A 17004-nucleotide genomic window follows, 5' to 3' on the forward strand; every position below is an offset into this window, starting at 1 on the left:
GTAAGACAGAATTAGTCTGTGACACATCCCAAACTTAGGAACCCCACTTTAGATTGCTAAGAGCTTAGTCCTGCTGGAGCTTTTACTGTTTCCTCTCTCTGCATGGTAGTGTTTTTGCCAGGGGGCAACAGCAGCAAGGTTCGGGGTTTCCCCCCCCCACCCCCCCAATATTCAAATGAAAGTCTGCTGCTAAACTTGTTCTGCTTCCATTTGATTGGAAGTTGACTTCTGAATCTCTTTCAATGTAATTATTTTGGTATATGAACAGTTTTCTTTACCAGTCCTACACTCTTGGAAGAGTATGGAGTGGTCCTGCCCTGCTTAGCGCTATTGGGATATGGTTTGGTTTCAAGGTATGTGAAAATTATAACTGCTCTTGGTTGAATATTCATTAGGAATGCCAGTCAAATTAGTGATGATTTAATAGTGTTGTGAACTATTGACGTTCTGAATAAATGGAGTATTTAGCATGTTATGCAACAAGACATTCTGCAAGAATGTCTTTCCTAGCCCCTTTGCGTGCATATGTGTATCTATTTATGTAAACGTATGCATGTTTTTGTTGGGGATACAGAGTAACAAAGGAGGGTAGAGAGTGATGCTGTAGTTTTTGCACAGGGATTTGGAGAATCTCCGTGTGGTGAGGTTTTGGGACAGTGAAGGAGTACTTAAACTCTACCAAACACCACAGTTTAGGAAGGAAAGCTTATGCAATTCTAAATCACCGATCATCGTTAAAACAGACTTTTGATTCTTTTGTTGTTGTTTTGATTTTTTTTTTGTTGTTGTTGTGGGTGGTGTAAATCTTAGTTGTTGGAGTGTGGTCTTTCTATTGTTTTTCAAATTAAACTGCAGACTACCTGTTACATACCTTGGCATAAGGGCACAGGTTAACCTACAGGGCAGCTGGACTAAGTGCAGCTCCTCTCGGTACCCTCACACTATGTCCGAGTGGTAGGAAGCTCCAGAAGGGAGAATTTGTTTTGTACTAATGCAGAGCTCCAGGAGCAGACATTTTATGATGCTTCCGGTCAAATCAATGGAGCAAGATTAATTTTGGTCAGGCAGAAACAAACCTGGATGAGGCCTAAAGGTAGCATTGTGTGGATTTACAAGTTTTATTTTTAATAAAACTTTGTATTTAAGCTATGTGCAAGTGTTCTGGGAACACTTATACTTCATAAGCATTCATTATTTTGAATGTAAAATACTGATTTTTGTCTGTACTACAAAACCAGTTAAATTCTTCAGTTCCTAACAGTTTTAGTTTTCATTCCTTCTGCTACTTTTTTTTTGCTTTTGTTTTGCCTTAATTTAGTCAATTTAAGGCTTGTCTATTTCTTAGTCATTTTTATTTTATATTCTACTTCTAGTGGCTATAAATAGAGCAACTACTTGTTAATCACCCAGATTTGCACCAATTTTTTTTAAACTTTGTTATGCCAAAATAAACAACGTAGACACAAGTCAGATCTGACCTCTGCTTTTGCAGGCCATCAAAAATGACGTGGAAGTAGGGCCTCTAATCTAACAAATCTTGGCTGCCTGTAGGTTTGTATCTCTGCTTTCCCTTTTCTCTGGCTGCCTGTTTTTTATGCTCTTTGAGGTTTATTTTTGAGACCTTTACCCTGTGGGCCTCATGGCCTCAAAGGAGACATGCAAATCAGTTCATTACGTAAGGCTCATTACCGTAAGAAATGAGGCTAAAAACTGGGATTGAGTACACCAGTGAAGGCAAAGTCCCAGGGAGAAAAAAACAATTCTCTGTAAGGTCTAGCTCACCTTAAAAATAGGTAAAACGGATAAAAAGCAGTAAAGCAAGAAAGTGACAGGTAGAAGCCTCCCAAAGCATCTGTTTTAGAAGCAGTACATGGTAAAAAAAGTACAAGTTTTTCAGAGGTCTCATGCATCAGGTTTCTGTTCTAGCAGCCCTCTGTGGCTGAGTTATAAATTAGTGGATGAATGTAAAACCAGCTAAAGGACCGCATCTTATCAGGCCCGTGGCGTGGTGGTGCGCAGTCCTTGCCGTGAAGAGTTTTACCAAAGATTAAGTTTCCTTTAGCAGGCCTACTCACACTAGTATCAAAGAGCTGCTGAACGACAACCCAGCAGTTCCAGTTCTCTTCAGTGTATTAGCAGGCTGCTTTTTTTTTTTTTTTAATTTTAATGACTGAATACAGGGTCATGGATAAGACTCTTTTCTATGAAGGCATGTTCAAACAGTTGACTTCATTTTGCAATATAATTTTAAAAGTACCTTGGAAAATTAAAATGATAAAAGATTTTATTGCAACAAGTAAGAAATTACATGAAAATATTTACTTCCCAAACTTTTGCAAAAAAGATACCTGACAACAGTAGCTGTTTAAGACTTGGTTCATAATTTTACTGTAGGAAAAAAACCCCTAATTCCCTCCCTTTCTCTTAGAATATGGTCTGCAAGGTGACCTGGGTAACAAGTTGAGGGGCCTACTACTGAGATCTTTGTAGAACTTAAGCATCTCTCCTTTCAAACCTAGTAACTATAAAGTGAAAACTGAATTTAGTCTTAAAAAATTTGAAAAATATATTTTGGTATATATAAAAATTAAGTGGCATCCAGAAGAAGAAACCTCATTCTAGAAACAACTTCAGAGGATGGTACCTATCGATGTTCTTCACCTCAGCTAATAAAGGGTGTGTTTGTGCCAGTTTGGGTAGGTAGCTTTCCTGTGGTTTTAGCTCTTATTTATTCTCTTCTATTGCAAATGCATTTATTTCAAGAAAAATATCTGATAAGAGTTACATAAAATCAAGGACAAATCAAGTTCCACATGATTCATCCCTATACACCACATCTATTTTACTATGTGAAGAGGCAGCAGTAATCTCAGATAAAGTAGGGTGGTTTTTTTTGCCTAAAATGCACTTTTATGTGTCTGTCGGTAGAGTTTGATGGACTTTATTACCACTCTTTCCAACCAAGACAAATACGCAATAGACTACAGTGAGATAGGATGGGGCAGAGCTTCTGGGAAGGAAGTGAGGCGTTACTTACCTGCACTCGGGCATTATTAAAACAATGCTGGTCCTACAGACCTTTACTTTTGGTGTAGGGTACCTCTAGCATAGAGCTGTGGAGACTCTTCTAGGGAGTAGCGTAGCCTTTCTTCCTCTCGGCGATACATATATTGCAAGTAGGAATATGATGAGGTCACTAGAAGAATGAAATCTTCAGCTCCTTTTTTGCAGGTGCCCTCTATGGGAAGAAACCCAATAAAATCAAACCTAGAAAGGATTGGGTTTTTCTCTAAAAGTAGTTTTGCATGTTCTTGTAATAAAGGTCAGCAAATGGCACTTATGGCTAAAGTGGCAAAATTTCAGTGCTTTAACAGTCGTTCACATTCCTATGGCTTAACTGAAAATGTTGGCAGATATTCTCAAAATCCCAATATGCTATTACAAAATAAGTATTTGAATACAAAGTTGTAAATCAAATATTTCAAACATGAAATCTGAAAATACAACTGGAAGGTGGCCTGGAAGTTGATGTCAACAGTTTTCTGAAAGCTTCATGTCTGCAGATGTTGAAAGTTTTTTAATGTAGTAGTGCTAGATTTCAGAACTCGATGTCTCAGGATATCCGAGGAAGGATTTCGTCCCATATAAAAGCCACGAGTACTGTACCTGAAAAGAGAAATTACAGAAAGGACCTTTATTTAAATGTATTTGAGAAGGACACAGTACTGGTATTGAAAAGAAACATTATGTTCAAGTATTTTGTGTGTCTAACGTGCATACAGCAGGGATTGCAGGACGATGGAATTTTCTGTCGAAAGGGCTAGAGGCAGTCAGTACTTTTTGCAAACACAATCTTTTTCACAAAGAAAGCTTCAACAGACCACGCAAGTGATCCTTACCAGTTAATAATCTTATTTTTCTTTGTATATTTAATGTTTTAATTCTGATCTGTATAAACCAAGCCAAAGGCAGAGCAGTTTGACCAGGTGAATCCAACACATGCACCCTCCTGTTGCTGTATCAGGCCTCCTTTCTTTGTAGCTGGACATATAAATGACCAAACCAGCAACTTGACCTGCGTTCCTCAGCTGACAGGATAAGGCTGAGTTTGCTAGCGGTGTCTGTTTTGATAACCACCTCAGTTTTAGGTGCTGCAAATGGGTACAGGATAGTGGGGTTTTTTTGAAGATCATTCTAATTTAGGGTTTATTCTGAAGCTGAAAAATGGTAAAGTTAGAGATTGTAATTTCTTCATGAGAAGGGCACCTAAATACAGTATATTAAGACCTTTTTTTTTTTCTCCTGGAAAAAAATTTAGTATATTCTGTTTCAGAAAGGGATTCTGGTTGAGAGCGTTTCTCACCCATTGCTTGTATTTTATGAAGCTTCCTAGATAGCAAAAATGATTATTGGAAGGGGTCTCTAGTCCAATCTCCCACTCGGGGCAGGACTATTGCCTGTGCTAGATAGGTCAGTGTCCTGAAAAACCTCCACAGATGGAGACTGTAGCACTTCCTCAGATAACTTGTTCCACTGTTGCTGCACCTGTCTTCTGAAAGTTTTCCTGGAGTCAAATTTGGACCTCCTACCCCACAACTTGCAGCCTTGCTCTTGTTACATTGTCTGCCAATACCCAGAACAGTTAACCTTCATCATCCTTGTAAGTACTCTTCAACTAACCATTGACTGCTCTTAAATCACCCTTTCACCTCATCTTTGTCAGCTTAAGTCTAGTTCCCTCATCTCTCTTCACAGATAGGGTACTCTAAGCCCTTCACCATTTTGGTAGTCCTCCACTGGACTCTCTGTTTTCTCAACATTCCTCTTGAAGCAGGGGACTCCAGACCAGACATGTTCCAGATGCCACCTCACAAGCGTTGAGTAGAGGGAGACGATAACGTCCCATAGTCTGCTGGCCCCAATTCTCTGAATCGTGTGGTTTGTCTTACTTGCAGAGAGAACAAACTGTTGTAGAAAACTCACATTCAGGTCGCTTTTGAACATACTGAGGAATATCAAACCCAATACTGACACCAGGATACTCTGCATATTATTGGCCATCAACCAGATATCAACTTAGCGATTATTACATTTTGAGGTCAGTGGTTTGGCCAATTTTTATACCACCTAACAGGCTTCTTGTGCGACCCCTACTTCTTTGACTTTGAACCAAGACTGCTGTGGGAGATGGCGTCAAAAGCTTTACTAAAGTGAAGGTACATTACATACGCTGCTCCCTCCTCATTCCCACAGAAGGAAATCAAACTGGCTGAGCGTGGATTGCCCTCACAAAATCTGTGCTGACTATTCCTGATTACCTTTGTGTTTTTTACGTGGTTGGAAACGGATTCCAAGACTAGATACTCCACCATCTTCCCAGTGACTGAGGCAAGACCAACTAGCTTATAGTGCCCTGGCTTCTCTTCCTCCTCCTCCTCCTCCTCCTTAAAAGCAGGCATAGCGCATTTCCAATTGTTGGGAACCTCCTCCAACTGCTGTAACTTCTCATAAATGATGGACAACCATAATACTGGCCAACTCTACCTAAATTTTTAGGTGAATTCCAGTAGAGCCAATGGTTTTGCATTCATCGAGCTTCTCTATGTTGTTCCTACTCTGTTGCTCCCTCACTATTTATTGCCTCCTTTCCAAAACCTTACTGTTTTACACAGAGGTTTGGGAGCAAATCTTGCTTGGGAAGACTGAAGGGAGAAAAAGAGACATGGAGTACCTCAGTCTGTTCCATGTCACCCGTCACTAGGTTGTCTCCCCCATCCACCAATGGACCTACATTTTCTGTAAACTTTTTTGGTGATTAGTATATTTGTAATTCTGGATGCTACTCTTGGTTCCAGCTGAGCTTTGACCTTCTCGATTTTGTTCCTAAGTGCCTGTGCAAAGCTTTTATACTCCTCCTTTGCTGCCTGTCCCTGTTTTGACTTCTTAACATGCTCTTCTTTGTTCATAAGGAAGCTCCTTGCCTAGCCAGCAGGGAAAGGCCTTCTGTCAAAATTCCCAGTCTAACTACATGGCAGATTGTTCCTGCATGTCAAAATGTGTTGCTGAGCTCTCAGTAAGCTGCTTTGAAAAATCACCTTTCCATGGGATACTGCTCCTGTTTGTGGCAGCTTCCAAGGGAATGACTACTGACCTAGCAATTCCCTAAATAAGCAGAATTTTGTTCTCCTGCAGTCCAAAGTCCAAACAGCGCTGGTATTTACCTTCCCAGTCTTCCTCTGGACCCTGAACTCTTGTGAGGACTACAACCCAAGTGGCCACATTCACCACCAGTTCTTCCCTGTTTGTGAGCAGGTCAAGCACGGGATTACCACTCACTGGCCCTTTAGTATTTGAATTAGACTTGATTAGTGACGGTTTTCTAAGAGCTTCGTGGATTGCATTCACTCACTGCACAATAGTTTTGCCCTGTCAGATGATGTCTGCATAGCTGAAAACCCCTAGAAGGACCAGGGTCTGAGAGTAGGAGACTTCTGCTAGTTGTTTGTCAAAACCCTCCTTTGCTATCAAGTCCCCGGCATGCTGATTGCTTCACTGCACATGGATTTGCAATTCTTGTTTCTTTGCTAAGCTCCATGCTTAAGTGTACTGAACTTGATGGAAACCTATGAATACCCTCTCCTCTGAGCAGAAAGGTGCAAGTTTCACCTGTAGCCTTCTCCCTTGCTTACATCCTCCATTTACATCTACTGCTAAGCGACTTTTGTGGCACTCATTCTCTATCCTGATGGTGAAAAAAACTTTTTCTTCCAAGGAACAGTATTAGTCTTTCTGGTAAAACTGATCTAAAGAAGTGGGCATTGATTCTGTTTTTATAGTGATAGAAACCTAGCAGGATGCTAAGCTGGCACCTGTCCAGAACAAGCACCCCCTTTTATTGCCCGCAGGTCCAGTATCTTGTCACCAACTCCTCCATTCATAGCTGCCATCTCCCTGGTACTGAAAGAGAAGCATTAGCTCAGTCCCTATCATTACTAATGGTATAATCATGCCTGGACAACTAACATGAATTCCTTTGGCAGGAGAACAGAAACTATCTTTGCTCCACTGGTACTTACTGCTCCTCTGTTCACAGTGCAGAATTTAGGCCTGCCTGTGCTAAGTCATAAACACTTGCTGACATCTATATTTACTACAGGAATTAGCTGTTTTAATGCTACTGGAAAATCACCTTCACCAAAACATCAGTGAAGCCATTTTGAAAAATGAGTTCTTAACTACAGTTCCCAGATTATATTCACGAAGGACCGGAAACCACCAGTAGATTTGTTTATCCTAAAAGAAAGCTTCCACTTCCTCCTCCTCTTGTGCAGGTGATAATCAATCTTCCTCTTGTTCTGAGTGTCCTTTCTAAGAAAATTGTTTTAAGGTTGATGGTTAAGAACTCACTTATGGCTAGCTCAGGGTATCCATTATATACTGAATGGTCTCAGTCTCCTTGCCCTCATGGGTATTTACTATGCCCATAAATGAGACCATATTGCACTTTGCACAGGCAATTTGAAGTTTCATGGTGTGCTACTCCATGGCTCTGCATTTGGTAGTTATTACAGCAAATCACAAAAAAACACCTAATAGACTCCTAAAAGAATCCCCCAAAGTAAGAATAAAGTAATGTAACCATCTAAGATGCTGATACTGGGAAAAAGTGAGACATCAAATTAGTGCATCACTACGACTCTGACAGTTTCTAGGAACTCTGAAACAGTATTTCTGCTGACACATGGATTCTGAAAGTAATTTTTACAACTAAATTCAAAATATCCCTTCCCTCATCATCTACTTTTATGATTCTGCTTAGAGGTTCTTTTCACAAGAATTTTATTATTATCATAAGAGGTCATTTTCCTAGATGCCTCATCATTTGATCCAATTTCAGAAGAAACAATTCTATTCCTATTATTTTCTTATTTTCAAAAAGTGTCAGAAAAATTTCATTTCATGTTAGATTTGTAGATCTGCGCTCCTGTTCATCAATTCAGTTTTCAACTATAACTGTCTCCTCTAATACTTCCACCTCGGATACCTTACATTTGTTTACAACTCGTGGTTTACAAGATAAGGTCTATATGTATCCATGAAGCCCCCTTGTTTTATAATGAGATATTTATATAACCAATAGACTATTCAGCCCTTCAGGTGAGTCACAGACCCGAGATCTGTACCAAAATGTTTGGCTACAGTAGTGACACTGCACAAAAAGTGCTGTGTCTTGAGTATTCACATCTTTACAACTGCTTGGTCTGGAGTTCCTTTCCCTCATAAACTAAGAGACAGCATTTGATACCTTCTGTATGTATTTTCTATGTTAACTAATAATAAACTGCTGTTTATGAATTTTCACGGAAATGTAACATTACTCCCTAACTGCATTCTAAATTCCTCAAGTCACGGTTCCATTTGAGTTAACATCTGCTGATTTTCTTACTCAAGTCGAAATCACCTGAAGGCTTTCTGCAAAGCAGTTCTGCAGGATGCATCTTGCTATATAAGGAGAACATGGTGTTTCAGAATGCCTCCTGTTTCTTTAGATCCCTTGCCAAAATATTAAATCCAAGTACTTACAACCTGGAAAATCTCAACATGGTTATCAGGTTGAAATCAGTTAATATACCAGAAAGCTAAACCTGAATTCGGAGAAATATCATGTGTTCTGTCAGGACCCAGGTGATGTGCTTTGCCCAAGACATTTCATTAGCTACTAACTGGAACAGTGCACAGGCTTTTATCAAGCTTACTCTATTGTTCAGTCATCCTGTTTGGATATCTAATTTAACAAAATTATATTAAAGTGAATTTTATTTAGACTAAAAATTCTGTCTCTATTTCTGACTGACTGAGAGTCAATGCAAGCAGAACATGCACAGATGTGAACTCAAACAAGAAAGAGAAGTTATTTGTTATAACTGGAGCCCTTCGAGATGTTTCCTGTGTGTGTTTCACATGCTGTTGTACCTTCATCACTGCTGTACCTTCTAATAGGATTAACAGTCATGAAAGAACTCGGGATTAGCAGATTGCTTCTTTATATGCCCTCTAAGCAGAAAGCTCGAGATTTGTAAACAATCAACAACATGAAGTATGACATGGAGCATTTTCATTTGCGCACAACTAGAAGTTAAAATCAATAGCTTTCAAATTAAAACCATAATTGAAATTAGAAGAAATCCAGTTACTAATATTCCTTCTTTTTAAACTAAGAACAGATTGTTTCCAACAGTGACTGGGGAAAAAAAACACATAGAATGGGGAACTGCAAAGTTTAGACACTATGGAGATAAAAAAGATTTGATATTATAATAGTAATAATGGAGAAAGCATATTTCAAGCACTTGTCCTAATACCTGTGGGTTTGTTTTTTTTTTTAATTAATCATCCCCATGTTCTTGCATACTGTCACGAAGCAAGACAGAAACTGCATGCTAACCAGTATGTTTCTCTTTTTGAACTTAATCAGGCTAATACTTATTTTCAGGTAGCCTCTTCTCCTTTTTAATATTCTGCTAGAATCTACAAGTGGGCCTTTGGTCAGTGTGAGAATATGCAGCATACCTCAAACAGGCTGGATTTTAATACCAAGCATAAAGTCCCAAACAATAGGCAGCTTCGAAAGGACCACGCGCCAGAGTAAACAGCTGGTGGTTTATAACTAGTTAACCCTAACCTAAACACTAAACTTTGTGCATTTAGAATTGTGCTGTTGTGGGTTTTTGGCAGGTACGTTTTCTTGCTCAAAGTATCCCAAAAGTACTTAGACTTTGAACATGACATCTAAACTAAACAATTATATAACCTAATGTGGTTGTTTCTTAAAATAAACTGATCAAAACAGTAGATATTATTTTGTGAATAAAACTGGTGTTTAAAACTCAGTATTAGATGCTTGATTCACAAAACAGAGTGTTATGGGTGTTCTACATAGAGCATTAGACAAGTTTAAAATACACAGCCTACATTTGCAAAATGAATCCATGATTCTGAATGACTTCTACGCATAAGCTATAATTGACTATTTTCTGGATTCTATTTCAAGCAGAAAACGAACAGACTATCAAATAAAGAACACCTATTTCCTGATTTTTGAACCACGTACTAAATAACACTTTCTCAAACACATAAAGTATTACGAACTTACCTAAGGATGGTGCTATCCAATATACCAGCGAGTAACTCAAAAATTTGTCATAGAAACAATTTGCATGTAATGAAAAAGCCAGTGCTGGGTTAAATATTGCTCCTGTGAGATTTCCACCTGCAAGAAAATGTAAACAGTATGAAATCAAACTATCTTTCTTAATATTTATTTTAAATTAATACTGAAATGCACATACACAATACTACAAGAAACGTACACCCTGCAATAAAAAGAATTAGCAGAAACCATTTGAACAGATAAACTCTTCTGAAGTTATTTACCAGATGATATATGTTTAACTGTTTTCTAAAATGTTTTAGAATATCCAAAGCATAGGCTGTAACTTCCTTTATCTCCTTCTAGCAAATACTGTTTGAAGAGATGGGTTTGGCTAATGTCGAATGTTTCTATTGATAAAACTAAAAACTGGTTTGCTAATAGTCTGTATCACGCTTTCAGAAGAGACAGAAATTACACAAATATTAGTAAACAAATATTGAGCTTTCCCCACGTCGCATGTTAACATATATGCAAGATACTGGAAAAAACTGTCAAGCACTGTTCTTGCTAAACTGACCTCTATACTTCCTTAATAAAACACTAATATTATAATATCAATTTCTAGAACACTAAGATTATCATACGGTAATAACTTGGGGAAAAGCCTTCACAATCATTCTATATGTTATTTGAAGAAAATAAAAGCAAAGCCCACTCTACTCTCTTGAAAAAGGAAGTTTAAAGAAGCCAAGCATCTTTCCTTGCCTCTGACTTCAGATGTAAACAAAGTTGCCTAAACATTCTCTAAATAACTAGATCTGAACACATTACATTGTGGAGACTAAACCGTAATTACACTGCAGATGAACCTGGAGGTAAGTGGTTTTAATTCTGACGTACGTTGTTCCTCTCATTGCAATCCTGCAGAAGAAACATTACTCATAGCAAAATTTTCTGTATTTCTGTACTATTAGTTACTAACCACCCTGTATCTGTCTTATCTATTAACCTATTCCCATAAAATATAATTGTGTCTATCTAGTTTCTTAAAGCTTATTCTTGATTTTTCCCAAATAAGCTAGCATGAGCTTTGAACTTATCCTTTGTACACATACCACGCTGCTGTCATCCTCATTTGTCTTGAGCACACAATCATTTACTGAAAGTTTTAGCAAGGTCTTTGTCATTCTCCTGTATTTCTCTTTCTATATACTCATTATTTCTTTGACTGTTATTACAGTTCGGGAAGTTTTAAATCTTCGTTGACGTACTCAGTTTACTCTGGTTTTACACTTGTTCTCAACAGCAACTCAGATTTACTGCGCAGCCTGTTATTCTGCACGTTGACACGTTAACAACTTCCACTGTTGCCAGGAAGGCCATCTATGATAATTTACTTTGCTTTAATCTGTTTATGAGTTCACTGCTTCTGCTTTTATATCCACAAATACACATTTAAGAGTAGAATTTTGCTCTCAGGAAGCAGTTGCTGTTTCTGAACATCAAACATTAGACAGAGTTTTAACTGCTGCGTTTCTTCAATATTCATTACTAAAAACTACTGGAATATCAACCGTAGGCCAGGGCCACTAGAATAATCTTATTTAAAAATATTTATTAAACATCTCAGTCTGCGTACCAGGAAAGATAAATGATTTTATGGCAAAAGAAGTGTAACATCTTTGCTGTTATACACATAAAAACTTAAAAAGGTGAAGTAATGTGTGCTGAGAAAGTAATTTTAACTTTCAAAATTACTGAAGGCAAAACCAAAATGAGGAAGAAACTTGGAATTAAAAATATGTATGTCATTTTTACCTGCTGCTATTAATGTCTTTCTGTGATGAAGTCACAGGCTTGCACTGTATAATCTGATGTTATTTGTTGCAGTAAGTTGCATGGCATACCTAGGGTACATTTTATGGGGTACACACAACAGCGACTTGTCAACATTTATTTTAACTTAACTTAGTCAACCATATAAATCCAATTTAATGTTTTTGAGCCCTGTATGTGTATCAATACATTTAGACAGGTGTCAGCCACAGGGATATGGCTATCCGTCAAAATTTTACCCAAACCAAATTTCATATGGAGTAAGAGATATTTGTTCTTGCAGTTCTTTTTTGACTGCAATCATTCCTCTTATAGGATACACTTTCAAACATATAGTAAAACCTAATTCATGGAATGAAATACGATATACTATGTATGAGATGTATTTTCTAACATTTCTGGTTCATTCATAACCATAATGAACCCGGATCCTGAAGGCACAATTGATTTGGGTTTTAAAATTGGAGTGTAAAAAGAAATCATTAGCATGAATTTTATTTTGTAAATGTAATGCACCTTCCTGAGTTCCCAGCTAGAACACTGTATCTGTCAAATTAAAGTTTGAAAAATCATTATTCATACAATATTCTAAACTATTTGCTATTTTTGTAACAAAAATGTTACCAGATTTCCTAAATTAGCATTGCTTTGCTTAAACGTGTGCTGGTTGCCAAACCCTTTGGTGCTGGGTGAGCAAGAAAGATCCATTCCACTTAAAGAAGCGCTCAAGTTCCTTATTAACGAAGAGGTGCAGAAGATTTCCTGAGCATGATCCAAAGCATCTGCCTGTCTTCAAAGCCTGTAGACAAGAACTCGGCCTGCTATCCATAACACCTGATTTGGAAGTCACTCTTCCCACAGTGTGTACGAAGCACCGTTTCTCAAACTGGAGGTGGAACAGACATGGCTAGGGCTGCACCATGAGACCCACAGGATATACTGTGGGTTGTATATATGCACCAGACACAGGGCGTGGCCACCCACCAGGCTCTTCGCTATTGCCTCAGCTACTTGGCACGCTGTCAGGAGGCTGCGCTGAGTGCCTGTGGGGAAGGGGGTCCCAATCAGCAGCCCTCAAAATGGAGGGGGCAGGAGAATGGAGGACATTCTGGGCAACGCTTGTGTGTAGATGTGGGCAGAGGGAAAGAGGCAGCAAGAAAGGTCTGAGAACCTCCAAGGTGTCCTACATGTACCTACCTAACCTTCCACTGTAAAAGAGATCTGTTACAGTGCAAGCCTGTGACTTCATCACAGAAAGAAATCAGCAGCAGCAGCCTGCTCCCACACTTGTTGTACATTAGCGCAGTGATAGGAATCTTGGGGTTTACGCCCTCCTCTACTTCAGGAGGCTGCAATCCACATTGAGGAGTGCACAGTAAACACCGGGCTCATGACTACTGCAGGGGGAGGGTGGTACTTTTCACCTTTCCCTTTGAACCCAAGTGTACAGCAAAGAGTGCAAACCTTAGGAAGCCTGGAGCAGAGTGAACAAGAAAGAATTAGATTTTCCACTAAGGAGGGGATAAAGCTAGATTCAGGATCTGCTCTCTGGAATGTATATATATTTTTATAGTAGACGTGACTCTAGATTAAAAGAAATGGAAAGAAAAATGTCCAGGTAGCACAGGGTGTTCTGCACACCACAGAGCACAAACTGTGCCTGTGGAAGAGGCCTGGGAGCAGTGGGTCTGATGCTTCCTAGAAGTACATGCAGATAGATTGCGCTGGATAGTCGTAACAAGTCCAAGTTTATGACAAGGAGGGGGACTTGGTACACAGCCTTCTCCTGCTAGGAAAAGATAAGAGGCCAGCCTGGCCAATGACACTGGGCGTGAATTCTCTGTATGAACTAGCAAAGAGAAAGGCAATGTGGCACATAGTATTTTATATGACTATTTGCTAAGCGGGAAAGGAATGTTAAGAATCAGGAATCCAGCTTTCTGTGCTTGTAGAAGAGGTAGGATAATCTTTGGCTACGCTTTTACTGAGCAATTCAGAAATACATTTAATGTGCCAAAATGCATTGACACTTTGCCTCTGCCTTCAAAAATTAATTTTAGAAAGTAGTTCAAATTGCTAAGTTAATTCTCAAAATCCTCCATGGAGTTCTTTTAATCTTTCAGGTATTAGCTAATTTCAGCTAAACATAATGAGTAACGTTTTTTTCATTAATACATCTGAAAATTCGACTGTACTTTATTCTACTATATGCTATTATGTTAGATAGCATAATACAGTTAAACATTTTGGAAAAGATGCCAATGACATTCCAGATACTTGCAGATAAGAGAGTGATCTCCCTCTCTCATAAACGGATTTGGTAATTTCCTAGATGACTTCCTCTGTGGTGGGGGCTGTAGCACAGGCAAGGAGCTCCGTAACAGTCTTGCTCACCTCCCTGTATCCCAAACTACAGAATCGCCTTCCCAGTACAACCCACTCCCTGCAGGACAGTCCTCAAGTGACAAGTGACATAACTCTGGCACTTCACTGGGGACAACAGGGAGCATCAACAATCAGCAGAAAGAAGTTCAGGCTGACTCCCCTCACCTCTTCCTCCCTGCTGGTCCAGAGAGGCTGTGCAGGTGACAGTGTCCCAGCTCTGGGAAGCATGAGGTGACAGTCAGGCAGGGGCAAGGACACGGCCACACAGGGCATTACAGACACAGGAGGCTCTTGTAAATGCCATAATACAACAGGCACCTAATTTTTTTCTTCGTTTCATGAGGTATTATTTTATAATTTCTGCATGCATTCTACAAACAACCATTCCTGCTTCTGATTTAAGGATTTAATGTAGTTCAATAAACTGCACTGATATGAATTATGCATTATTTAAATGCCAAACTTCCATATTACCGGTCTGTACCCTGCCGTTGCACAATCAGCGGTTTTTTTTCCTGATACAGACAGCGGTGCTCTCTCGCAATGCCACTTAGAAATCAGAGCACACTGTACGAAATCACTCACGCTATATAAAGTCAGATTATGAAACAATCCTTCACGGAGATATTTTAACAGTGTTCTGTGAAAGTCTTAACGCTATTTACCTGTAGATTTGACAGAATTTTAAATTCGTAACTCATTTCATTCTTAACCCCACACCTGCCTGGAGTCTAACCAGGCAAACTTTACATAAACTCCAAATGAACTCTGCATATGTAGGACCAAAGACTTTCCTTGATGCATTTTTTGTACTCTAAGAAAAATAATTTTGCATCTTAACACTTTTAAGAAAATAAAAAACCCCTTCCATTACAACTTTATTGCAGGAACAGAGAAAAAAAAAGACTAACCTGCATACACGAGCGTGGTGATGAGAAGAGCAATCAAATGGACTTTGTATTTGGGATTAACACTTTCCACTCGCAGGACGGTCAGCTGGAAAACGACCGAAAAGAGCAGTTCTATGCAGAACGCCTGTGTCTCTGTGGTCTGCATGGGATTGCTGCAGCCCTGTGAGAGTGCTCCAAAATGTGGCTCTGCCATCTCCAGGCTCCAGATTAAGCGCATAAACATTCTGGCAAGCACTGCAGCCACGAACTGAGCGCCGATCTTGAGTCCACCCATCTTGACCGATATCCCACCGCCCCACATTGGCTGCAAGGTGCCACAGGGATTGCATGTGCTGCCAGTCAGAGTCAAGCCGTGCAGGACGGTGAAACCGTAGGTGAGAGTGAGGGCGGTATGCGGCTTCGGCTCCACATTGCCGAGCAGGCAGAGCTCGTTAGTGCAGGCGCAAATCTGGAAGGTGCTAACCATCTCCAAAAGAAAAGTGTAAAGGCGCTGGTGGGAGCGCAGCCGGCGGCGGGTTAATCTCCTGCAAAGCCCCACCGTTACCATGATGCCGGCCATCAGCAGGAGCGAGGTCCCGACCCCACCAACAGCCATGGCGACAGTTTCACAGGCGGAAGGACGAGTTCACCCTGGTCCAGCCCCACCACCTATGGGGAGAAAGCAAGCGGGAGAGGGAGAATGACCACCCTTTCCCTTCGAGGTAGGAGCCAGGTTCTTTCCCCACCTGCTTGCAGCCTGCGAGACGTCTGACTCACCTTCGGCTTGACGGGGAGCAAAGGGCAGGGGAGCCCGGCTTGACAGGGGTGAGGGCAGGGGGATCCCTCTCCCCTCCTCTCCCCGCTAGGGAAGGGGTAGGAGAAGGAAGGTCTCTCCCTGCGATGGAAAAGAGGCACGGGAGGGAAGAAGGGGGCTCTGCTTTCCCTCAGACCCTCCGCGGTGGGGCGGACGGAGCTCCCCTCAGCCCGCAGTGGGGGCGGAGGGCCCCGGCCCCCGCTCCCGCTCCCGCTCCCGCCCCCGCCCCCGCCCACGGGGGAACAGGAGGACGAGCCAATTTCTGGATCGGGTTGGTAGCGCGGCCTGTCTGCAGGCAGGCGAAAGCGGTTAAAGAATAAGCTCCGTCCCCGCGACGGGGTGAGGCGAGGCAAGGCAAGGCAAGGCAAGGCAAGGCAAGGCAAGGCAAGGCGAGGCGAGGCGTCGCCGCGGCCGCCTCCTTCTCCTCCTCCTTTTTCTTCTTCTCCTCCTCCTCCTCAGCCGGCCGCCGGCAGCGCGCGAGAGGGCTGCGGGACCGCGCATGCGCGCGGTGCCCGGCTCCCCGGCGGGGGGCGATAGGGGCGGGGGCGAGCGGGGCGCGAGGCGCCGTGGGTGCCTTCCCGCGCGCAGGCTGTGGGCGTTCGTGCTGAGGTGAAGTGAGGCGAGGGGCGGTGAGGTGAGGTGAGGAGAGGAGCAGCCCCTGCCCGCCAGCCGGAGGGCCGGGAGGCAAAACCGAGGTGGTCCTGATAACTGCCGCTCGCCTCAGCCTGGCTGAAGGCTTTTAGAGTGGTTTCCCTTGTTCTTGGGAGCCTTGCTGCACAAGAGGCAGGTGTGTGGGTTAATTCAGTCTCTTCCTCCCACTCACTTGCGGGGAGAAAGGCCTTTGACAGGGCACCAGGATGAGGCAGGTGGTGATTCTTGGGCTTCTCCAGTGAAAGTAATGCTAAAAATAGGTGTCGTCCGCATGC

General features: G+C 41.3%; 1 protein-coding gene across 8 annotated transcripts in view; it reads right to left on the minus strand.

The window, feature by feature from the left end:
* Positions 1-16522, minus strand: part of AQP11 (aquaporin 11) — a 20838-nt gene extending 4316 nt beyond the window's left edge. For 6 of the 8 annotated variants that reach the window (XR_012040511.1, XR_012040508.1, XR_012040510.1 and 3 more), the window contains exons 1-4: positions 16042-16522; positions 15286-15933; positions 10154-10270; positions 3038-3238 (exon numbers count right to left, since the gene is read on the minus strand). Coding sequence is in view for 3 of the 8 variants with exons in the window: in XM_072850868.1 (XP_072706969.1) it covers positions 3081-3238; positions 10154-10270; positions 15286-15880 (870 nt within the window). In the remaining 5 variants the exon portion in view is untranslated. Of the gene's footprint in view, positions 1-5; positions 3667-10153; positions 10271-15285; positions 15934-16041 lie in introns of those variants that run through there. The other 2 variants (XM_072850870.1, XM_072850871.1) reach the window with 2 other exon arrangements.
* Positions 16523-17004: the final 482 nt, after the last annotated feature.

The sequence above is a fragment of the Ciconia boyciana genome, chromosome 1 (assembly GCF_034638445.1).
Source record: "Ciconia boyciana chromosome 1, ASM3463844v1, whole genome shotgun sequence".
Lineage (NCBI taxonomy): Eukaryota > Metazoa > Chordata > Aves > Ciconiiformes > Ciconiidae > Ciconia > Ciconia boyciana.